Genomic DNA, 24472 nt, shown 5'->3' with positions numbered 1-24472 from the left:
ATGGTCTGCTCCAAGGGAGTAACAGCCTTTAAAGTGTGGTATGCCATATCCAGTATTTCTTTCCAAAATTAGAATAGCTTTTTTCCCCCCAAAAAATGTACTGATAAACTGTGAGAAGTTGGAAGATGCTATTTGTCAGTTGATCAGTGACATTTTGCATCAACGGAAGGCATAGTCTCTCAAATTCCTGTTGTTATCAGCAATACCTCGTGCAGAAGCGAGAAGGCAGCTCCTGACTTCTGTTGAGCTCAGAACTCCTGTGGGTATGAGGAGTTAGGAGCAGTTGTCTCTTCCATACATTTTTCAAATTGTGAGATGTCCTGGCTTTGCTGTATCCTCTTCAAAGTCTTCCCATCTGCTATCTTTGGCACTTCTGCCTTAGGTTGCTGACCACTGGTCTTGTCCTGTCTCATATTCTAAAAAACACAAGAAAAATCCACTGTTGAAATAGTGAACACGGTTATTTGAAGGAGAAAAGTAACTGAGCAAAGAGAAGATATGATGATATTGAAAGGTACGTTAGTCTGACTCAGAAACAAAAGCATACTCCCTGCTTTTTTCAGTCCCACATAGACACAGCAAATTGTTGCAAAGCAGTAGGCGTTTTCAAATACACATACCAAGGAGAATTTGCAAAGATACCTAAGGGGTTGGGGAGGACAGTAAAGAGCTGCTGACAACTTTCAACACCTCAGTGCATTTAACTGTTTGAAAAATATTCCACAATCTGCTAGACTCATATAGGACTATCATCAGCGTTGTCACAGGTAGCGAGGACAGCATCTTAATGAAAAACAAAGGGGGAAGCTTCAAAAATTTCTGTTACTCCTGCTTTATACCTGCCTTTCCTCTTAATTAGAAGTACTTTGTGGCTGTTTAACTATAACTTAGTAACTTTTCTGTTAGATTTTTTTTTTAAATTAATTTGAACAAAATTTTTGCTTGCAGTGTGTGGTGATATTCATGGCCAGTTCTTTGATCTAATGAAGCTGTTTGAAGTGGGAGGATCACCTGCTAACACAAGATACCTCTTCCTCGGTGACTATGTAGACAGAGGTTATTTTAGTATAGAGGTAACTGAATAATATATTAATATAATCTGTTCTGTCCTAAATTTTTCTATAAGCACACTTTCACAGAGGTTTTCAAATTAAATTTTAGCTCTGCTTTAACATGTGAATGTGTCCTTCCTTGCTGTGGTTTCTCCTATGACAAAGGCCTGTTTACAGGTGGATGTTGACCAGCCGTTTGGACGGTCCTGTTGAAATCACCAGACTTACTGATTTTTCCTCCTCTTCCTTTAGTTAGTTTCTTAAAAGTTGAATTCTATACCATTATTATACATAATCCTGTTTCTCTGGTAGTATGCAGGAAGGTGTGTGTCTGTATATTTTTGGAGAACAGGTGAGTCATGACTGCAAGGTCTTTTATTATAGCTGTTTATCTGGATAAAGTAGATTCATTTTACTTATGTAATCAAATAGTTTTTTAATAATTATTAATATTTTTCTTTACTAAAATTCTGAGGGCAATTACATATATTCCATAAGGATGACCTGTGTTTCTGCCATTAATTTTTCAGGTATTTTGAATTCAAATAATTTTTTAATTTTCAGCATGTTTATTAAGTATGCTACATTCCAGAGATATTCACTTATTCATATCAATAAGTTTCAGAGCTATGATTTTTAAGTTAACTATTCTTCTGGAGCCAGCTTGGGAAGGTGCCTCAGCTTGGGATCTCTCCATAGATAGCAAATCTAATAGAGTGGTATACCATTTGAAACAGTGTTTTGCAAGTCATGGTGTACGATACTTCATTTCTGTATTAAAATTATGCTGTTCTAATAACATGTGTGGGTATATACTGTGAAGGGCATGCACAGTGCCTTTTGGGGTTGTTAGGGATGGTAGACAAACAGGACACGCAGCAAGAGTGATTGCCTCAAAGTCATTTATAAGGAAAAATTTCAACAGACTCCCTATTTATTAATTTGATCTTCTTGGCCTGTTCTTGATTACAAATAATGTAATTGTCCTTAACAAGGACGTTTACATAGCAACACTATGTTAATATATCAAAACATGGCATGAAAGCTTTTGAACCATCACACTTACAAAAAATTTCTGAACAATGGATGTTCTTGAATATATTAATAAGAACAGGTTCAATTTTTTTCCCTCTTGATTTTAATTTAGTTTTTAATATAATATTTGGCATGCTAAATATACTTGCGGTATATGTAAAGGTATGCTAAACATACTCTTGAAAACGACTCCAGGGTTCTTAAAAGCCTTGTCTTTCTTCATTGAGATAATCTGCTCTCTTCTACTCTGAGTGGCTCTTGGAACATCAGTGAAGTGCGTGGCAGATTATCTGAATGAAGTTGAACTGCTGCAGGTGCATGAAGGTGGGTCTATACTTTGTGGTCCTGTTGAGAAAGAAAAAAGTAGCACATGAAAATCAGCCATTTGTTCTCCATTTTAACCGTAAATAATTTTTTCCTACTTAAGTTTTTGCCTTAATTAACATTTAGGAAGTTTAAGTTGACCTCCAGGAGTTTTCATAGATATTTACTTTAAAAATCTCTCTTAGTGACTGGAAATGTAATATACTTTTGGTAAAATATTTGACTTTTCATGGAAGAGTGAAGGTGAAATTTTCTAAAAATGTACTAACAGTGGAATTTTATTTTTCACTAATAAATTCTTAATCAGTCTGTCCTGAAACATCTTTAATTGCATTGATATTTTAGTAGTAACCCATTTCCAATTAAAAAATGTCATCACTTCTAATAGGGAAGATAATTACATGCTACCTTCATTGTATATAACAAACTGCTGGGATCAAGAGGGAGTCCTTCACATAAGTGTGTGCAAATTCTTCTTTGCAGTACTGGAAGTAACAGGACTTAGAGAACTCTGACATCAGTCTGTCTCTATTTGATAATAAAAAAAAAAAAATTGCCAGTACAGGACAGGTTAAAAAAACCATAAATTTCTTTTGTGCTTAATAGGTAACATGCTTGAGAACATGTAAATCTCAGCAATTTAATCGAATGGAGTATCCATTCACTGAAAGGAAGGCACTATTTTGCCACTTTTCTGTTAAATGTTTTCAAGGCTGCCAGCTTTTATAAATTTTTCATACAAACTGACTTAAGTAACACAGTTCACAATTGTAGACTTTGCCAAATTAATTCATGTATTCATTTGATGATAAGCAGTTGTTTTGTAAGAAACCGATTATGCTTTCTGCTGGGAAACAGTTTTAAAGAGTCTGGGGACTTTGCAATGTATCAGGATATTTTAGAGTTATAGAAACATTGGAAAGCAAGTGGTATCATTAGAAAAATTATTATTTTGCATATTTTTACTAAGAATATAAGAAAGATTCAGTAATTATTTAGCTAAACTTCACATAAAAGTCTTTGATGTATTTCTCCATGTTTGCTGTGTTTTTTAAAGTGTTTCTTTGTTTTCTTTCTTCCATCATGTACTTACTATTCTATGCAACATAACTTTGAAGAATGGTTGCTTCTGGGTAGTCATATTGATTAAGAACAATAATAATAATAACAGCTTGCAGGTGACTTCAGTGTAGTCCAAAACTTCTGGGGTTTTGAGACTTTTGTGCTTAGTTAAAAATTAAAGAATCAGATTTGAAATTTAAGAAATACATTTTGGGCGTTCAGGACTGCTGGGTAGTAACAGACTCTAAACTGAAAAAATTGTGCATGTTCTGTAGCTCTGTTGTCAACTCTGTTCGCTGCTGATGTTGCAATAATAATGATACATGGAAACTTACTATAATTCTTTGAATTTGCTGCTTGAACACCAAATAAACAAGTTTTCCCAGTTTGGGGGGGAAAAAAGGTTTACTCTGTCCATTCTTAGTTTAAAAACCATCTCTAAATGATATAGCTGATTTGCAATGTGAATAGTTCTGTGGGGTTTTTTTCTTCAATCTCTATTAATAAATGTCTGCTTTCCTTTTTATGCCAGTGTTTACAATGAGAATCATATTATAAAATCAGATTTTAGGCACAAACACCTACATTATTTGTCTAGATGAAGGTGTTCTGCAGTATAATTCTGCTGAGTTTATTTTATTATGAGTGTCCAATGAATATAAATATTTTTTCAGCATTCTGTGCAGCTGTTCTTAAGAAAAATAATAAGCAATTTGCATAACTCATGTCCAGAACCAGACGCAGGGAAGTAGTGCTGTATTTTAAAATGGTACATTAAGCTGTACTTGCTTTTGAAGCTGTTAACATTCTTACTCAATGTTTCTCAGTAATGATTTTTAAAGTTCTTATAAACTAGTGTATTTTATTGGCTATCTTTGTTTTTCAACAGTGTGTGCTGTACTTATGGGTCCTGAAAATTCTCTACCCAAGCACATTATTTCTTTTGAGAGGCAACCATGAATGCAGACACCTAACAGAGTATTTTACCTTTAAGCAAGAATGTAAGTACTGTCTAAGAATTTAAAATTAGCTTACTTACAACCTGCTGATCTACGGTCTGTCATTCTGCTTGAGAGGTGTTTGTTAGTTTAATTAAGGTCTTGCAAATGTTTGGAGGACCCATTGACTTGTGTAGAATTGCTTGCAGTTAAGTGTGGTGTTGGAGTGCAAGTTATGTAGAAGACTGCTGTCTGTAAAGATACATTATGGAGTAAATTTTGATGTATCAGTCCCAATTTTAAAATCCTGGAGAGAGGAAGGTTATTTTGCTGTCTTGGCTATAATCGGGAGTGCAGAGTAACTTGCTGAGCAGCATTGTGAAGCTAGCAAGAAAACCCTACTGCCGAATAATTTTTCTATTTGGGGAACTGATTTCAACTATGCTAGTAAGATAACTCTTTTGGTGATGGAAGCTGCTCCTCCATTTGGAGGCTTGTGTAAGTATTGATCCGCTGATAAATGGATCATTTGCCCTGGTAAAACCCTCTTTGATGTAGGTAAAAGTGATATAATCTATAAGCAGTTCTTAACTTTTCACTGTAAATGAGAAACCACAAACTTCTCAGTAATATTTTACACTGAATTATGCTGTATAATTGTATAACACAAAATAATTCTGTGATTTAGAAAAAAAAAAGTTTCTCCACACTTGAGATAACAGAAGAAGAAATTAAAAAAGTTTATAGTTCTAGAAGAGAATATGTCTTAGAAATGTGCTTGCTGTTGTGGTATTTGGAAATGCTTATTTAAACCCAAAAATATTAATTGCTTTGGGTTTTTTTAAGCATTCACTTTAAGATTTATAATTATAATCCACTAGATTACTTCTTCCATCTAATATGGATTTCTTAAATTTTTTAATATTTTCTTTCCTGTAGGTAAAATAAAGTACTCTGAAAGAGTCTATGATGCTTGTATGGAAGCTTTTGATTGTCTCCCTCTTGCTGCTCTCTTAAATCAACAGTTTCTTTGTGTTCATGGTGGACTTTCACCAGAAATTAATACACTAGATGACATTAGGAGAGTGAGTATTATGTGTATTTAAAAATAAATGAAATACAGATATTTATATGATGCTATACAAGGTAATTTTGTGAAGTTGTCAGTATATTGTTTTCTGTTCTTGTGTCTTTTGGAAGTGTAAATCAGGAACTGAGATGTAGGCTAAGCAGTGTCATAATAAAAAACTCTTGGATTCTCTAGTGCGTTTTCCATTAGTAGATCGCATTGGGACAGCTGGGACTGTTACAGAGCACACACAAAAAAACCCCTTCAAAAACTCCGCATCGTTTCCTGAGATGAGTAGTACATGTAAAGAGCTGCATATCCAATCAAAGTAGTGCTATGTATTTCTTTCTAGATAAGAGCTAGCATTCGCATGACTTCCAGGAAAAAATTCAGTAATTGTAGTCTTAAAATTGTTTGCTATATCAAACATCGTATTTCAGTTATTCTTATATTTCTTTGAAAACTGTTTCTTTTTACTCTCTTCATCATGTGGGTTTTGGTTTTGAAAGAGTGTGAAACTGAAGCATTTAATAGAAATTCAGATTGCTATTTAAAATGGCAAATTTGGTGCGCATTTGAGTAACAGCTGTGGAGTGCTGCTCATGGGTAAATGTGCTGAGTGTATCAGTAAGAAGAATGAAAACAAGTTTTAAAAATTTTACAATGGAAACACTAAATAGTGGTGTGCAATTTAAAGGGAAGAAGATTGTGATGACATGAGGGACCTGTTTCTAATAACTTGGTTTCAACTTGCATGGACTGCTGATGTCAGGTGAAGATTGTATCAGATGGGAATTTTCAAACTCAGTTGCTTTCCTTTTTGCATACTCCTGTTTGACTTATCTTAGTTAACTTAGTTGACATCTTGACTGTTGCATTTGGAAATCAAAACCACTCCTGTTATGATTAGTAACAGAAAGTGTACTTGATTTCAGCTTAAAATATAAATAGGTGGTTCTAAGAAAGCTTTGGGAGTATAGGTAAGGATGAAAGAAAAAAGTCGTTTATCCACATATGGAAGAACGCATGTGGCAGCCTATTCTGAAAAAGATCTAAATATCAGAGAGAAGGAAAAAGTATGTTCCTAATTCGGTTTTATAGTATATTAATATTGACGGCCCATTTTGTCTTTTATCTTCATTTATTGTATTTCTCATTTTCTTAACATTTTCTCCTTTACTTGTGCTCCATTTTTCTTTTTTACCTCTCTCTTTCCTCAGATTTATAGGCTGCTGTCCAGTTGAATCTCATTCCTGAATTCACCAGGTTGTTTTTTTGTACTGACTGGACCATTTCAGAGGCTGGAATGTCAGCTCATTTCACTTACAGATATTACACTGCCAAGCAGAATGATGTGAGAGGAGAAGAAAATGGTAGAAACAGAGAGGAAGCATATTTACAAGTTCAGTGGTGTAAGTGGGAAAATGTACTAAGGCACATTGCATTTTTGGAGCAAATACTAATATGTACAGAACTCCATATGCATTGTGCAGAGAAAGAGAAGTAAGAAAGCAAAGCAAGGAAATGGTGCCATTCTGACAAGGCCTTAACACTTCTCATGTTACAGATTAAAGGAAACATGGTCAAAGCTTTTTGGAAAGTAGTGTAGAGGAAACATAGTCTGGAAAAACACTTTGGAAAGCCACTGTCATAATAGGATTGTGATTCATTTTTCTTTTAGTCTCAGTCTGGCAGCTAATCACGTTTCAAAGTGTCAAGTAAATTTAATTAAAAGGTAATTCTGTCATCTTGGCCTGTACTTTCATATGTGCTTCTATAACACTCAAGGCTACATCAGGATGAAATACAAGCTTGTATGTTTATATATATATATATATGAAAATCTGCATTGTGTACTGCTTCTCATGAAAACCATGTTTATAAATGTAAGGCAGTCAGTGTTCTTAGAACTGTTCTTTGGGCCTTTTTTGTGTTTTTTAAAGAATCATTTGGTAACTTGGAAAAGGCACTATTCGTGGGTTGGCAGCAGCTTCAATAGCTGCATTAGAGCTTGGTATGCACTGATGTAAATGTATTTAAATTAAATGGGTGATGTGAAATGCCTTTTTATATCTAGGAACATATCATATACTTGTGGTATAAGTGTGGCATGTGAAATGACTTCTGTACAGTTGAGACAATTGTATAATACTACAGGCCTTCTGGTTTATTAGCAGAAGTTCTTATTAAGAAGAGGTCTTCTCTGCAAATGTGTAGGCATAATCATCTGGCATAAGAAGGGAAATCACAGCTCTATAAACAGTGTAGGAATCACCCAAGAAAAGGAAAATTCTGTGCAAATGCAATTTCTTCTGGATGAAGTCTTTTGTCAGTATTACTGACATTCAGGAAAGTGATTAAACTACGCAAATTAAATGATTATTTTTGCTGGCATAAACTCATTTCCAGTAGAGGACAGCTATCATAATAGCTATGACAGTAAAGCCTAACCAGAAAGATTGCTGCAAGTGCTGCTTATTTCTGGGAAAATGGAAGTTTGTGAAACTTGCAGTAATCTGATTTTTATTCTCAGCTTTGTTTACACATATGTTCTCATTGTGTTGGTAAAGAGTGTCTCTTTCAGACACATGTCCGTCAACTTGGAGATGCTGTTCAGTTGATTTCATTTATTCTGCCAAGACTTCTGCTGAAACAAAATTACAAGAATTGTGATTTTAAGCCTAGTGATTTGTAAGGTGGGAAGTCTCCAGATAAGATTATGGGGACTCTTAATTTAAAGAAGAAAGGCAGAATTTTCTTCCTCAATTACAACAGATGGTCATTCTTTTGTTTAGTTCTTGGTGATACTAAGGCTTGATCAGCAAAGTGCCTTGAATTATATGGGGGCACTATTGGGAATCTGTCTTTATAACCTTGCTTCCTTTCTGTGGTCTGCTGAAATTTCCTTTTCTTTAGTAATACACAAGATGACTGCCACTCATCACTGGCCTTTCACATTGTTTTTAGGGCTTTACTATGTGGAAGTTCTCAGGAAAATTAGTGCAGATTAATTAAAACTGGTGTCTGTACCTTCAAGTATGTGAAATTTGTGTGAAGGTCTTTTGCCTCAAAAGTAAAATAATTTTAATTTGCTGTACCTTAATCTACCTCCAAGATTTTGCTACTCCTGAATTTGAACATCTATGTGGAGGTATGATGCACTTCAGTTTAGTGGCCCTGACTACATAATACTAGAAATTAATTTAGATATAAATATCTTCTGGTGTGTATTTAAAAAAATATACTACCTGTTTCTGTTTTAACACCAGGTGTAGTGATTCTTATTCTTGAATAAAATTGTCTTTCTCAGTTACCTTAATCATATTTAGAAATATGTTAAGCTGATTTGTATTGAGATTCTGTTTTGCCATAGGTGCAACATATTGAGAAACAGTTAATCGTTATCAAGTGTTTTGAATTGACTCATGTCCTTTGTTAACATTCTTGCTGTATCGATATAGAGAAACCCTTAGGTTGATTATTCTGATTTGATACATTCAGTCTGAGTTGAGTAGTTTGCAGTGACATTTCCTTAAATTTTGAGATGTCTTGAGAACCATGCCAGTTGATAGACTGTCTAGTGAAGGAGACACTGATTTGGTGTGTATGTAAGTATATTTATTTTTTACAAACTGACCTTCTTACTTCAAGAAATGGCTACATTATTGTTCCAATGCTATGAGAAAGTAGTTTGGGAGAGAGGTGTGTTGCTTGCAGCAACAAAAACTTGTTACTTATAACGTCTCTATCAATTTGGCCAAAGTCATAAGGAAAATCCTTGAAGAATAACTCAAGAAATTTTTTTAGAAATGCTTTCTAGACTTTCAGCCTTCTGTGTTGCAGGAAACATCAATCAGCAAACAGTTGACTCTTCCTTGTGTGAATGCTTCTGTTAGCTTCTGGACCCAAATTTATTGCTGGAGGTTTAGAAACTTGATGGTTTAATCTACAGAAATTCAGGTACTTGCAGAAGTTGATGGACTGATTTCTTCAATCTGGAAGAAATATTCCATACAGGGTTTATCATCCAGTGTGGGAAATGTTAAACCACTGGATTTTTAATATTGAATAAATTCCAACAACAACTTCAGTTAATACCTGCCTTGCCATTATCTGGCAGGAATTTGTAAAGATCTGGACCTCTCCACTTATGTTACAGGTGGCAGCCTCGGGAGCTCTGATTTTCCAGGGCATGAGAGAGCTTGGCACTACTGCTGGTTCCATATTTGAATGGATTCCTATGGACCGTTAGACTCAAATTCACCAGGTGCTCACCAAACCTCCCTTCGAACCTGTCATGAAGAGTTAAGTGTTCTCTAGTACCATCAAAGTCATCTTCTTTGGTATGGGAGGTAAAGTGAGATAAATGCACTGTCCATCAAAGAACTGTTCCTACATTTCTTGGATAAAATCATCTTGTGAACAAACTCCAGCTTACATAAAGATCCAATAAACTTTACATTGAATCTGGGATGTCTAATTTCATTTCTGGGACATCAGAGATTGATTGACTGTTATGTACTTAAGCAGGGTATTTTCCTTTTACGTTAACAAGTGCGCTATCCTCCTTACCTCTGCCCCTTTTCACTGTGTCTACTACGAAAGTTGCAGGCTGCTAAAGCAGGTGTTTCCAAGTGGAAATTTGTAAAGAAGCAGCTAGAAAAAATAAAACAAAGACATCTCCCAAAATGCTCATGGCCCATTACACCAGGGCTATGGCTGAGAAATAAAGCCTGTATGAAAGTCTAAGATGGCTAAGCTAGTCACCTCTTCATTACATTGTTAAATGATCCATTATGGAGATGGGTATTTCAGGGGTTTGGGGGGGGTGGGGTTGGTTCTGTTTGTTTTTTTTTTTTTAATGATATATTTAGTCTCTTGTAGTCAGTGCTAATGAGTCATGCTTTTCTTTTATAATTCCTGTTTTCTGTACTGTTTCTCTTTGCTAATTTCTGATAGTGTCTCCAGATTGGTAGATATGGCATGTGCATGAAAAAGGACCATTTTGTTCCTTGTCTGTAACTTGTCCTTGTATTACACATATCCATCAGTCTGGAATTTTATCTCCCTTCTTTTTACAACTAATAAATCTTATTGCTCTTAACAGGTTTGGTTCTTTTGGCATGCCTCTGCCTTATTTCATGAGGAGGAGAGGAAAAAAATATACAGAAACTACTTCTCTTTGATATGGTTGGGATTTATTCTAAAAATGCTTGGTATTGATGGATATGTAGTTTAACAAATGTGTAAAACTTACTGATTTAATATTCAGAGAGTCTTTGTGCTGTTGCCTTTTCTCAAACAGTTAGATAGATTCAAAGAGCCTCCAGCGTTTGGACCAATGTGTGACTTACTGTGGTCAGATCCTTCAGAAGATTTCGGAAATGAAAATTCACAAGAGCATTTCAGTCACAATACAGTCCGAGGATGCTCATACTTTTATAGGTGAGAGTATGCTATGGTCTATCTGTTTTCATGCTGACTCTTGCTGCATATTTTAAGAGAGATTCTTTTACTCATAGTTGTTTTCATTTTACAGCTATCCAGCAGTTTGTGAATTTTTGCAAAACAATAATTTGTTGTCAATCATTAGAGCACATGAAGCACAAGATGCAGGGTAAGTACTTTGTGTCCTTCAAGAAATTATTCACAGTGTAAAATAAAAATTAGTTGCTTGTTGCTATAAGATGTAAAATAATCTGTTTGGTTTTGCAGTTATAGAATGTACAGGAAAAGTCAAACTACAGGGTTCCCATCATTAATAACAATTTTTTCAGCACCTAATTACTTGGATGTCTACAATAATAAAGGTAAGAACTTGTTATTAATAGCTGTATGTAATAATAAAATACAAAATGTCTTACTAGATAAGTCATCTAATATCAACAATTTTGGGACAGGTAAGAAATTAAAGGACAAAAAAAATCAATTGATAAAAGTTATATTATGAAGAAGAGCATGTGGCATAAATGATGATCTCCTATAAGAGTACCTTGAAGCACAAGTGTGGGCAAATGTTTCCTTTGTAAAAGTTGTTGCTATTTAGTACTTATAAATGTGTCACCTGGTGTTTTCCAGTCAGGCAAGGCTTTCCTGTACTGTGAGTTTTCACTCCTCTGGTTGTCTTTAGTTTGTGAACTAAGTAAGGAAGGGAGGAAGCACTGATCAGCAGCCTATGCATAAGGTAGTTTGTGTTGTGTATCACGACATCTGAGAGTCTAATTGTGATGGTACAGGGCCATAATGGCTATGTATGGGAAATCAAGAAAGAGCAAATACTAATCACTGTTGGAAATGTTATTAGGGAGGTGTAAAACTAATTTTTGTGCATCTTCTCATTAAGATAAAGTTGTGCAGGAGAAGCATGCTTAATAGTGTGGAGAAAGACTTACAAGTCAGAATTACAGAGAAGAGCTTAGCTGTGATGTAATATTATTCATAGATGAGAACAAAGTTCAACAACAGAAATAATTAAAAATAAAGCCTGCTGAAATTCAAGTATGACATTAAAGTATGGCATTTCAAGTATTTGATGAATGAATGATCTCCAAATGTTCAAATAGTGTTCCTTTGAAACCAAGACCTCTTTTCTATGGAATACATTGCATTTTCTACCAGCCACCTCCAAAGAACCACCCACCCCAACCCATACCACTTATGTAGGATGTATAGAGGAAAAGATGAGCTGTTGTTACTGCACTGATTGTAAGGTAAAGGAGAACTAAAAATAGCTTCAACTGGCTTTTTACATTTTTTTCACCATCTCTGTGGATATTGCTTTTTAAGAATCCTTTTTCACAACAGCTATTCCCAGTGTTATGTAAGCCTAAGTATGGAAAAGTGCAATCAATGCTTATTTGGCTTTAGAATGCTTCTGTTTTTCTGTTTTGTTTCTCTGTGCTTCCCCTTCTCCCTGATCTTCGAGATTTCTAGGGTTTTACTCCAGGCTTATGACGTGGGAAGACACATATGAAGACTAACACCTGAATCTGGATATACTGCTCTTCTGTGTTAGGATTTTGTTAAAGTTGCTGGAACTATACCTTTTCAGGACCTTTTAAAGTCTTTGTTCATTATAGACCTATAATAGGATAGTATAGAACTATAGCGACATGTAACAGTACCTTAAACTGCAAGATGTGCAGTAAAAATCCAATGTTCTCCATTAGAAATCTGTCCTGTAAATACTGTGAAAGAAAGAGAATGGAGTATCTCTACAATTATTTTGTCTATAGTATAAAATAGAGCTAAAGCAAACCTGTGATTTTACATTTGTGGTACTTGCAAGTTTTAAACATTCTTTCCAAAATGTCTGAATTTTATTTTAGCTGCTGTATTAAAATATGAAAACAATGTGATGAATATTCGTCAGTTCAATTGTTCTCCTCATCCTTACTGGCTACCAAATTTTATGGATGTTTTCACATGGTCTTTGCCATTTGTTGGAGAAAAAGGTAGGCAGAAGTTACACGTTAGTAAGTATCTTTCCTGTTTCTCCCAGATTGATGTTGGGAAGGTTTTTTAATTTTTTAAAAAATATATTTACCAGTGAGAGATTAATTGCATAATTTTTGTGAAAATGGGTATCTGTATTTGTCTTTATCAGTTGGAAGATTTGGTGAAGTTGTTAAACTGATTTATAGGGCTTTTATGGCATGTGAAAATGCCATTTCTGAGAAACGATAGATTGAAATACAACTTGTTCTGCAGGTTTTGGTTGTTTTCTTCACTTGTTTCAGTCAAGATAGTTAAAACTGCATCTAATAAAGCAGAGGTGTTAATAGAAATTATAATTTCCATTGCAGGTGTATACCTGCATTGTTAAGTAGGACTGCATTTGAAGTCAATATGAAAATTGTTCGTATTCTACAAAGTGCTAGGTTATATACATTATTAATAGGTATGTTGAGATGTTCATGTAAAATTTTAACTTTTCTATATAGTTATAACAGATCGACCTTCATTAAAGATAACTTTCAGTTATAATTTTTCTTGTAAAAAGGATAATTTAGCACAGATTTTTTTGTTGTTGTTGTTTTTCTTTTTTTCCCTCTAGAGTTGATAACTTTGAATCTAGGACACTGGGGCTCCAAGTAGTCTTCAGTTAAAATGTAATGAGGTTAGAGGCTATCTGGGTCTGTTTAAAATCCTTCCATGACAGGAACTGCTCTTTTTATAAAAGAGATCTGGAAAGCTCTTTAAATTTCTTTGAAAAGTATTCTTGAGATGATATATTTACAGTCATATCAACCTAGGATTCTAGATTTGTTTATATTGTCTTTAGTGAGCAGTTAAACAATTTGGACACTTTTTAGTGTGGTTAACCCACTTAATTTTTTTATTTTTAAATGGAGGGACCTGGCATTTGAAAGATTTTTGTTTATATCTCATACCTGATGATGCAGGAAGTAACATTTTCAACAGCAAAGAGTTAATACTATTTATTTTGCATTTGTTATGATGCTGGTAATGAGACAGCCAAGTACTGTTAAATAAGTTGCTTTTTGACCTGCTATATGCTTAAGACTGCTGGAATCATGGCCCTTGTAGTTTGTCTTGCCTTTGAACAAATACATACTTCCACTTTTGATGAAGGATACAGTGTCAACATTGTCTGGTCTGCATTGAACAGATCAAAATCAGAATTTTTTTTTTTTTTCATTAAAGTAGAGAGTAGGTGTTTCCCAAGAATGGAGAAGGGTACCATAACAGATAACACAGGGATTGTATGAATTAGTAATGAATAAATGTAGACATCAATTTATGGGGTTTTTAACTATCTGACTGAACTTCTGGAATAGGTTTCTGAACACACTGGGGGGAGGAGAAGTTGGACTGTTTTAAGAAAGAGTCTGATATATGTTGGAAAGATTGAGTGAAGAATAGGGAGATTCCTGGGGAAAGAAAATACAAGCTTTTTGAGACAAGTTTGTTTATCCACTATGTTGATATTTTTAAGGGGAGTTTGAAAAGACATGTAGCTTGCACCATATTTATGTCATCATATTTTTCTGCTTCAGTGCTTCTGCTAGATGCCTGCAGGTGCCAGGAATGGAATAGCTTTCTTGTTTTCAGCCTAAATTTGAGCAGTCAAAATGTTTTTGTATTTAAGTAAACTTTCCATAAAATCTAGTTCAAATACTTATCCTAATGTAAAAATACTAATATACAAGAAGAGAATTCTTATCTAAAAGAACTCTTTGTAAGATAGGAGAGAAAGCTCTGTTGTGTTCTTTGATTGTTAGGTGGTATAATTTTTAGCTGCCTATTTTTCTGAGCCTTTTTAATCCTGTGACAGTGCACATCAAGAAAAACATATTTTTGAAACCAGATTATTGAGTAATGGCTATGATGTCGGAAGTTCATTCACTATAGTTGCTGGTGACTAGTTATATCTTGTGTGCATGGAAATATTTAAAATTCTACAGGGATTGAGTTAAGATTTATTTTTTCCTATACAGTAACAGAAATGTTGGTGAATGTTTTGAGCATTTGCTCTGATGATGAACTGATGACAGAGGGAGAAGATCAATTTGACGGTAGGGCTTACTTTAAGATATATAAATCTTTTTAATGGTATAACTTGTGAAACAGTAGTTAACTTAGACTGGTGTAATATTACCTGGAATTTGAAGAAACCGCCTTCAGATTTTTCTTTAGATAGTGACACTTTGCGGTGGCAGAGAAGGGATTTGTGGTTTTGTGTTTATGATGGAGAAGCAGTAATGATATCCTTTATAAATATTCATATCTGATTTCTTTTTAAAACTGAAAACTTGTGGAAAATTCTCAGAATTTCTTGGCACTTTAAATTTGAAACATACTAAACTTGCTTTGCTAATATTTAGAATAAATTTATTATAAGATCTTAAATTTCTTAATGATTGCTCTTCAATGAATTGTTGATGTAGCTTAAAGTCAGATATTTCTTATGGCAAAGTATTATACATAAAGTATGAAATACAAGTTTAAGTCTTGGTGTTTGAGTTTAAAGCATAAAAGTTAAAGAACTTATGTATGTACATAAAGCGTAAAATAATTTGTATATGTGTGTTGTATAATATGTATTTATGTAATGAATTAGAACATCTTTCTATTTTTTAAACTGCAATACAGTAGATTGTTAAGGAGGTGTTTGTAGCATGATGATTAAGCAGCAACATTAACATGAAAACCTAGCATATTGCATTTTGTTTTGTTGTTTTTTTTACAGTAGTGCCTAATGTCACGCCTAAAAGTTTCTCAGACTTGCTTCATTTTATCCAATAACAGAACTGATTTGGTGGATTGTTTGATGATGGGGGGGGGGGGGGGAAGTGTCAGCAGCCTTTGAGGAACACTAAAGGATCATTTATAAAGATATTAGAGACATGACCCCATTCTTAATGTTTGATAATTACTGTGTTCAAATTCAGCAGCAGAATAGTGTTGGGCTAAGCAGCTGTGTGTTTTAGGTTGGAAAGCATTGGTTAATAGCCACTTGAACTTTGCTGCCGTTTAGATGGTTGCCAGAAATATGAAAACTTAGAAGTATTCTCAAATGTGATCCTGCAAACAGTTTATTTATGTTTTTCATTCAAGTAATCCTACTAAATTGAGCATAATTACACCAAGCATTTGCAGGGTAGCGTTAGGTGGTATTCTGAGACGTTAGGATTTACATTGTCCAGCATAAGTGCAGTCGTCAGTTGATTGCATATGCCCTGTCTTTAGTACAATAGTTGCAGTTTCCTAATTTGAAGTAATTTATTCTTCTGTCTCCTTTAACAATTTCTGTGCTTGATGCATCTCTTAATGCCACCTAGGTACTGTCTATGCTTTATCTTTCTATGTGAATGTTGGGTTTTTTTTAACTGTTGACTTTCAAGCTTTCACTTGTTTATTGTCAAATTTTAAAATATATTCAACAATTCCACTTCTTGTTTGATGAATGCATTTTTAAGTGTTGCAATTTTCCATTTTATTTTTTCACATTTCTTCTCCATTCCTTCTTTATTACCACTGCCAAGTTAAATATCTTTATTTTATTTGTCTCACTCATGTTTTTCTCCATCGTTCACTTCCTTTTTTTCTGGACTCTCCATCTGAAGAGCGACTCATATATGGCAATAAAAAAGGTACAGACCAGACAGAGTAGGAATGTTTTGAAATATGACTTCATAGAACCTGGCAGCATAAGTATTAATGCAGGCAATACCGTTCTGTTGAGAGACATATGTAGCATTTTATTATTATTGCCTGTTTTAATGGGTTGTTTATAACGGCTTGTGTATTTTGTTATCAGAAGTCATATTCCAAGACATCTGTCTTTCTGTGCATGAATTTTTTTCCTCCTTTCTTCCATTCCTTTTTTTGTAAAATTTCATTCTTTTACCTATTTCTAAAATTTTATCTTTGGTCCTGCATGTGTAGGGAGCGTTCAGTTGTCTGTCTTGCTCTTTAATACGTTTATCGTGAGCATTTTTTAAGGTTGTGCATGGAATGTGTTTATACAATGTTCCAAAACCTGGTTTGTATAGTACTTTTGGTTTCCTTCAACTGAGATGTCAAAAAGGTACTTTTTGATTGTATGTGCAATTTTGAAGAAGGCTGGATACAAATGTAAAAAGAAGCCTACTAACTTAAATTCATGCTCTATTACCTGTTTTTTGGAAATCCCAGGGTAGATAATTCTGTGCAGGAAAATTCTGACCATTACTTACCTAATGATCAAATTGCTCTCTATACGAATTTGTTATTTCCAGAGAATATTTCTAATACTTGGGAATGCATTAGATTATAGAGATGTTTCCAAAGGTTATGTAAATTCTTTGGAGCATAATAGTATGAGTGTTTCAGAATTTGTTTCTTGTGCAGGCACTGGGAATGGGAGAGTTCTTTGTCATATCTCCTCTAATTTAGGGTGTAATCAAGACATTCTTCTGCAAGCAGATGCCACCTTACTGTCTTCTCTGAACTAACGAGGATTCAATGGCCACATTAGCACAGTGCTGCAGCTAAAAAAACCCAAACAGAACAAACCCCAAAACCCAAACAAACATCAAAACTATGCAAAACCAGCCTTTCTCCTTTTAAGGCACAGGGACCTTCCGGAGTTAGATATGGGCACTAGCACTGTCTGAAATCTTTTCAGCCTGTATGTTCAGCTCTGCATCAGTGTAGCCCTCAAATAGGTGTAGGTAGGCTGACAATTGAGGGACTCATAGGGAAAGATTGATGGTCCCTCATTTAGCCCTAGCCTTTTCAAAAACTCTGAAAGAGTCCCCTTCTCATTCCAGATCCTCAAGCTGTTATTTAATAGTGTTCAAAGAGAAAAGTAAAAACTTCTAGAACTTTAAAAATTAAAAGTTAAAATAAATTATTTTCAGTAAAAATTGAATGTTTCAGCCTATCCTGTTCAAAGTTTTTCCTGAGCCTTCTGTTTTGGTTTTTGTGTTTTTTTTCAATTTGGGGTCTGCAGTTCATTAAAGTTGTTCCTTTGTCTAAGAAAGCTTTACTCAGTAGTTCCTGGCTTTTTGATTTTGTTTAAATAGATTGTCAGATATTTGTCATACCCCAAGATTCTTTCATAGTGTCCATACAAAGGTTGTGTCTTGCTCCCTTTTATTTTTGTCACTACTATACATTTTCCTTCTTGTGTGATTTTGTTGTTGTTTTTTGCCCTTGTATGCCTTACCTTTTGTATTTTATTCAGTTTGGTGTTCAGGGTGGGAAGTCTATCCATTCTTGTGCAACAGAAGGGCTTGCATTCTTGCAACTGTGATCTGAGAAGGGTGACTGTTGTGCTAGAGTGTCTGTACTCTCATGTGGAAGCTAAATACTAGTGAGAAGGGGTGAAAAAAGGCTTCTTCCACAGCTGCCTTTTTTGAATGTGACTAGACAAATTTGTGGCTATGCAGCTTTCCTCTGCCCACTTCTGTGATCCTCTCTTCTACATTCCTGCAAATTAGTTTGGCAACTTTTTAATGAGTACCTTTCTCCCAGGGTTGAAGAGCAATGACATATGGAAGATCTGGAATACCTAACAGAGCTGTCTTGAGTTTGTTCACTTTTGGTCCCCTGTGGTTGAATTCAAAGTATGACTGAGTTACTCTTATCTTGGTGTGATTAATACTCTTCTTCCCCAATAGCTGAGGAGAAGTAAAGATTTTAGTTCTGATATCTCCTCATCTGCCTTTACTGTTTTAGTGGAATTGAGGAGTCAGCAAAAGGAAAGGAGGATGAGGGGAAGGGTGACTTTTATACATTGAAACAAACCAGCAACACCTGGTGATGGAGAAAGGAGCTTCAGTTTTTATAATGTCAAGGCAAGCAAAGGTGGCTCTCCTTCCCAGTCACAAGCCTTCTTTCAGAGTTTTGTCTTCACTTTTATCTGTTACAAATGGTGTATCTCTGCTCTGGAGAAATATGCAGTATTTACTCCAGATCTTTGGTATTTGTAATTTCTGCAAATGATGCAAACCTAAGATGCATGGAACGTAGGCAGTAGGGGAGGTAACACTGCAATTCTTTGGCATTTTATTTTGTGGGTTTTTTTGTGGGGATGTGTTTTGGGGAGTTGACATAAAAACAAGCAAACAAACTACTGTTTTCTCTTGGACAGCTGTGTAGGAATTAGCAACGGGGGGGGGGGGGGCTTTAATACCTCTTTGGCTTCTATATTGGGCTGCATGCCCAATGTCTTGATATATGCAGATGTCAGTGAAGAATTTCAAGTGTAAAAGTTAGGCAAATGAGTTACAATAGTTACTACACTGTAGTGGTAGTAATTTAGATGCTTGCTAGCTTTAGGAAATCACTGTGAACATCCTAAACTTTTTTGTATGTGTTTTGTGGACACAGAGGTGATGGCGGTTTTGTTGGCATTCTGAAGCCATAATTTTATAACTTTGTGCCCTTAAGTGTTTGGGTACTGGCCTCCTGTGAAGAGTACTGAACTTAAACAGTTGTGTTGAATTCAATGCACTTTAAAATGGTGACCCTGTAAATACTCATGAGCTTGAGACTCTCTCTTATTCCATTGAAAGTAGGTACAGCTGCCGCACGGAAAGAAATAATCAGAAACAAAATTCGTGCAATTGGCAAGATGGCAAGAGTCTTCTCTGTTCTCAGGTACTTGCATGACTTCTGCATTCCTAAAACCCGTCTTATGTATATTAGGAAAACATCTCTGTTCCAGGATAATGGATGCCAAACATTTTTCAGGGACATCATTGTGCATCAGAATCTTGTTTGGCGTATTGACGCACCCCATTGATGTTTGTATTTTTGGTTAAAGAATATTTTAAAGTTATTTTTGAGACATGTTTCAAGAAATTGGAGAATGTGATCTTTAGTTTACAAGTTATTTGTCCAGCTGTTAACTATGAGTGTTGGAAAGACAATACCAAAACAGAGAGATAGAAATCAAGGATATAATAGAGGAGGTCAGGACTGTCTCGAAAAATTTGTGGCATACCAGAAAGTTAAGGACTAGGGTGTTTTTGTTTCAGGTTTTTGTTTCTTTGTTTTCAGCTTTCAAAAAATACCATCTTCTTGTACCTGTCTAGATCTAGAGATTTCATGATCACATTTACCCAAAATGTATAGTTTTCCACAGACCATAATTGTTCAAATAGGGATAATTTTTTAAAGTTGATATTTCCTGAAGCATAGACACTTCGAACAAAATTGTGGATCGTTTTATGGCACTGAGATACGTTCAGTACTTCATGAGCCATTCAGTGCTAATTTCAAAGCTAATGAGCCTGCATGTGAGTAATTGCTCAGAATTTGGTTCAGAAGTAATCAGTGTTTATAACTGCTAGGCAGAGGAAAGACTGGTATGGAATAGAAATATTTTCCCCTTTCTAGTTCGAATTTGAATTTACATTCAGTCTTGACATGCATGAAGCACAGGAAAAATAGGCTGTCCCTCTCCCCATCCCTTACTTTACTTTAATACAAGTTTTAATGAGCGGATATTTAAGGTTTTGTTATTGTTTTTTCTCATACCAGGGAGGAGAGTGAAAGTGTGCTGACACTCAAGGGTTTGACTCCCACTGGAATGTTACCTAGTGGAGTGTTGGCCGGAGGACGACAGACCCTGCAAAGTGGTAATGATGTTATGCAACTTGCTGTGCCTCAGATGGACTGGGGCACATCTCACTCTTTTGCTAACACTACACATAATGCATGCAGGGAATTTCTTATGCTTTTCAGTTCTTGTCTTAGTGGCTGATACAAGCATAGTGTTATGTGTTAATCAGGCAATGTGAAATGGATACATAACCAGGGTATAAAACTAAAAGCAAATGAGTTCAGCGGTGTCAGGCCACATTTTTCAGACTTTAAGCTTCCTTAGTTTACAGTTTTTCAGGTGGCGCAGATGCCTGAAGTGGGGTGACCTTATATATCTAGTATTGAGGCATTTGATCTTTACAGATACAAAAATTGCAATGTAATTTTGCATCATTACTTGTCTGCTTTCCATTAAAATGGTTTTATTATAGATGTGTTAGTATTTTCATTGACAATGTCAAATACTTGTTGATATTAATATTAACAGCTACAGGCGGCAGAGTTCCATATTACATACACTCCATTGATAGATTGACATGTGCTACGTTTTGTACCCTGGTAATTAATGCCAAAGTTTGTTCTCTATGTTGTTTGTCAAATGTTCTATGTATAACTGACCTCCCTGAATTGTCCTTGTAACATGCTGTTTCCTTCCTCTGCAGATGTAGCTGCTTTCTTAGATCTCTGTCTGTCTTTCTCTAGGTATAGATGTATGTCTGTATAAGTGTTAAAATTAAACCACTATCCCAGACACTTGTCTGTCTCTTGATGTAGAAGCAATGTTGTAGCACCTTGGTTTTGAGGTTTGCTGCATTTGCTGCTGCACATTGTCTGTGCATTTTGAACAATAATGTACTTGAAAAATATTCAGTAATTGTTATAAAATCAGTTGAGAATAAAGGGATTGAATTTAAAACTTGTAAATAAATCAAAATAAAAGGGTGTTATTAAGTGTGCATATATTTTTTTTGCATGAAAATAAAAAGAACTCTATACAAAATATACCTGTAATCTGGCTCATTGAATATTTTGTAAAAGGTTTTTCTTCTTTTTTTAGTTTGTTGAATCATTGGATCATATTTTTCACAAGGCCCATAAATGATTAACTAGACTTAGGGAGAATGCTATGAGATTGTACCAAATGTGTTAAAAGAATGAAGTCCAGGTTTCTGTTCACAGTGGTGGATAACTAAAATATACCAGTCTGAAACTGGACTTCCTGTCAGCAGCACTCATAACATAAATTATTCAAAGACTTTTTATTGGCCATCTTCAGTCTTTACTAGAAAGTGTAAAACTGTTGTATGGGACCACTGAATCTTATAACTAGTGAAAGATTGTGATACAAATACCACTTTTTACACAATCTATTTTCCAAGAGTAGCTGCTTTTCTCATTTTGTGATTTAGGCTGTTTATTTGAAATTTTTTGATTTTTTTTATGTAATTTTTTTAAAGCCTTTCACTACATTTTCTATTAAACTATCAAAGCTGGTTTTTAATAGCTTTGAAACATGAATGTCACATTTCAAGTCATTTTTCAGTGGACATATAATGTCTACAAGTAATTTTATATGTCCGGTGTATGTATGTGATTGTTTTGTGAATGTCTATAACAAGAAATGGTGTGTTTCCTAATCCATCCCAACTATTCCAAAAGCATATGTTCTAGTTTTAATTTTCATTGTTTAATGAGATACTTTATTATGCTTAAAAAAATGAGTCTGCATTCCTCTCACTCATTTAACAGATTTTTATCCATGTTGCATTACAAATATCAGAGAGGATCAAACTGACTAGAAAATTTTTTTAACATAAAACATATGATTTTCTACCATTACTGAAAATGTGGGACATTTGGCAAGTATGCAAAATGTGTTTTGGTTTTTTGTGGGTGTGGTTTTTTTCTTGACTAGAACTTTTGATGGCAGTATTCCTTAATGCACTACATTAATATACCTCATTTGTTTTAGTCATGTTGATTGTTCGAAATAAATCATGCCAGCTGTTAGTTCTCCTTAAATTGCAGAAACTTCTTTTTACTGATAAGAATTTTACTGTTTCAGTCTTAAAAAAGTAAAAGTTTTCAAATTATTATGCTCAATTGCAAAGCTAAAAGTAAACCAAAGATAAAATAAAACTTCACTAATTGACAGTTTTCTAAACCATCTTAATATCAGTGAATTCATATTCTTGGCAAAAATATGGTCACTGATAGTATAGTAGGATTTCTTAGTACAAATATTTAATTACTTGTTGAAGTATATTGTACTATGTTGATCAGTATACTATCAATAAACAAGCCTAGAATGAGAAAATAAATGAATATAATATTAATTGTAGTATTTCTTATTCTATTCTTTTGTTTGCTTGAAAATTCACAAAATCGACCAGTATGTTGTGAGGTTTCCAGGTTTCAGTCTTGTAAGTGCTCATTTTTCAATGGCCCATTGAGAAAAGGTCTAGTTGTGCTGGTTGCTATGAAATCTATAAGAAGCTTTGAAAGCTATAAGAAATTGCAGTGTGTATGTACATTTCTCTAGAGAGCTGGACTGAATTTTTTTATCAGGGAAAATACATATACATGCACATATATATATATATATATAAGTCACCATTAAGGCAATGCATATACAATTTTTGCATATATGCCTATTATAATTCTTAATGTCAGTAACATATTCTGTACTAGGTCTTAGCAAATGCCATTACTGTTTCAGGAATTTGTTCAGCCATACCTGCTATCTTTTGTGGGATACTGGTCATTCTCAGAGGAGAGAAGCTTGTTGGTGTTGACATAATGCAGAGTAGGGCACCAAACCCATTAGCCAGTCTAATACAAATTAAAACTGTAGTGAAAGGGTTAAGCAAAGACAAGTCAGTTAAAGAGAATTTTGGAAAAAAGTGCAAAACTGCATCCTATGGAAGAAGTCAATGTATGATTTTTTTTTTTCTGGTAATAAATAGATATATTTTTGAAAAAAAAAATCATAGGTTATTTTTTGATAGCTTTAATGTACCAGGATAAAAACAGACTTTGGGTAATCGTGGCCTTCGTATGTTTCTAAATTGTTTTTAATGTGGTTTTATTATGTTGCTTGCATTGTAGTAGCTGAAATATTAAAGACCATATTAAGTACTGTTCTTTAAAGTAGCATTTCCTAGTGACTTATTCTGTGAATATTCTGTGAACTGAATCCAACAAAATTATTTTCCAAATGGAGTTAACATCTGTTAAAAAACAAATCAGACAAACACCTAAAGCCTTTTTCAGCAACATACTAAACACAAGCTTAAATTAAAAAATTGTAAGTACTTCCATGGAAATCAGTTGAACTAGCCAAATACTTCTTACCTTTCATTGCTGCCCTTGCTATTAGTCGGAGGGGCAGTAAGATAGTTTTTTGGTTTTATGTTAGAAGTTGGCAAGGATTTTAAATCATATCTGTCCCCTAAGTAAAGCAGGGGAAGAGCTGGAATTGAGGATGGAAATGCCATTGAACCCTGTTGCTTAAAATTTGCTCTCAAATCGAGAATTTTCTGAGCAAAGACCTCAGGATTACCTGTTACGCTAGTATGATACAGTATTTATTTGAGTTTTATCAGGGTTTACAAAGAATATAGTTTTAATTTAGATGTACCTGCAAAAAAGAATCCAACAAAATTATTTTCCAAATGGAGTCTTTACGGTGTGGGTTTTATTGAGTGCTTGTATTTTCCAGTGAGTTTGTTCTTTTATGTCAAGTTGAAAATTATCTTTATCCTAACTGTGATGTATATTCCAAGATCTTTTTAGAATAATAGTACTACAAATAGAATGAACTAGGAGGAAATTTTGAAATTTATATTTATGACCAAGCTACATAATTTACAGAGATAAATCAGTATTCGTGATCTTTTCAGGAAAAGATTGAAAACAAAGACTTCACAGGT

The 24472-nt window shown here is 34.5% G+C and overlaps 1 protein-coding gene across 4 annotated transcripts in view; it reads left to right on the top strand.

Annotated features, from left to right (window-relative positions):
* Window positions 1-24472, top strand: part of PPP3CB (protein phosphatase 3, catalytic subunit, beta isozyme) — a 37489-nt gene that overhangs the window by 1350 nt on the left and 11667 nt on the right. For 2 of the 4 annotated variants that reach the window (XM_010567744.1, XM_010567743.1), the window contains exons 2-11: window positions 949-1073; window positions 4363-4474; window positions 5351-5496; window positions 10786-10925; window positions 11020-11097; window positions 11196-11290; window positions 12809-12934; window positions 14942-15019; window positions 19511-19592; window positions 20478-20575. In XM_010567744.1, the coding sequence (XP_010566046.1) occupies window positions 949-1073; window positions 4363-4474; window positions 5351-5496; window positions 10786-10925; window positions 11020-11097; window positions 11196-11290; window positions 12809-12934; window positions 14942-15019; window positions 19511-19592; window positions 20478-20575 (1080 nt within the window). Of the gene's footprint in view, window positions 1-948; window positions 1074-4362; window positions 4475-5350; window positions 5497-10785; window positions 10926-11019; window positions 11098-11195; window positions 11291-12808; window positions 12935-14941; window positions 15020-19507; window positions 19593-20477; window positions 20576-24472 lie in introns of all 4 variants that reach the window. The other 2 variants (XM_010567740.1, XM_010567742.1) reach the window with 2 other exon arrangements.

Source organism: Haliaeetus leucocephalus, unplaced genomic scaffold, assembly GCF_000737465.1.
Source record: "Haliaeetus leucocephalus isolate CR32 unplaced genomic scaffold, Haliaeetus_leucocephalus-4.0 Scaffold229, whole genome shotgun sequence".
Classification (NCBI taxonomy): Eukaryota; Metazoa; Chordata; class Aves; order Accipitriformes; family Accipitridae; genus Haliaeetus; species Haliaeetus leucocephalus.
The sequence above is the reverse complement of the archived record's forward strand: the minus strand, read 5'-3'. Positions and strand labels throughout refer to the sequence as shown.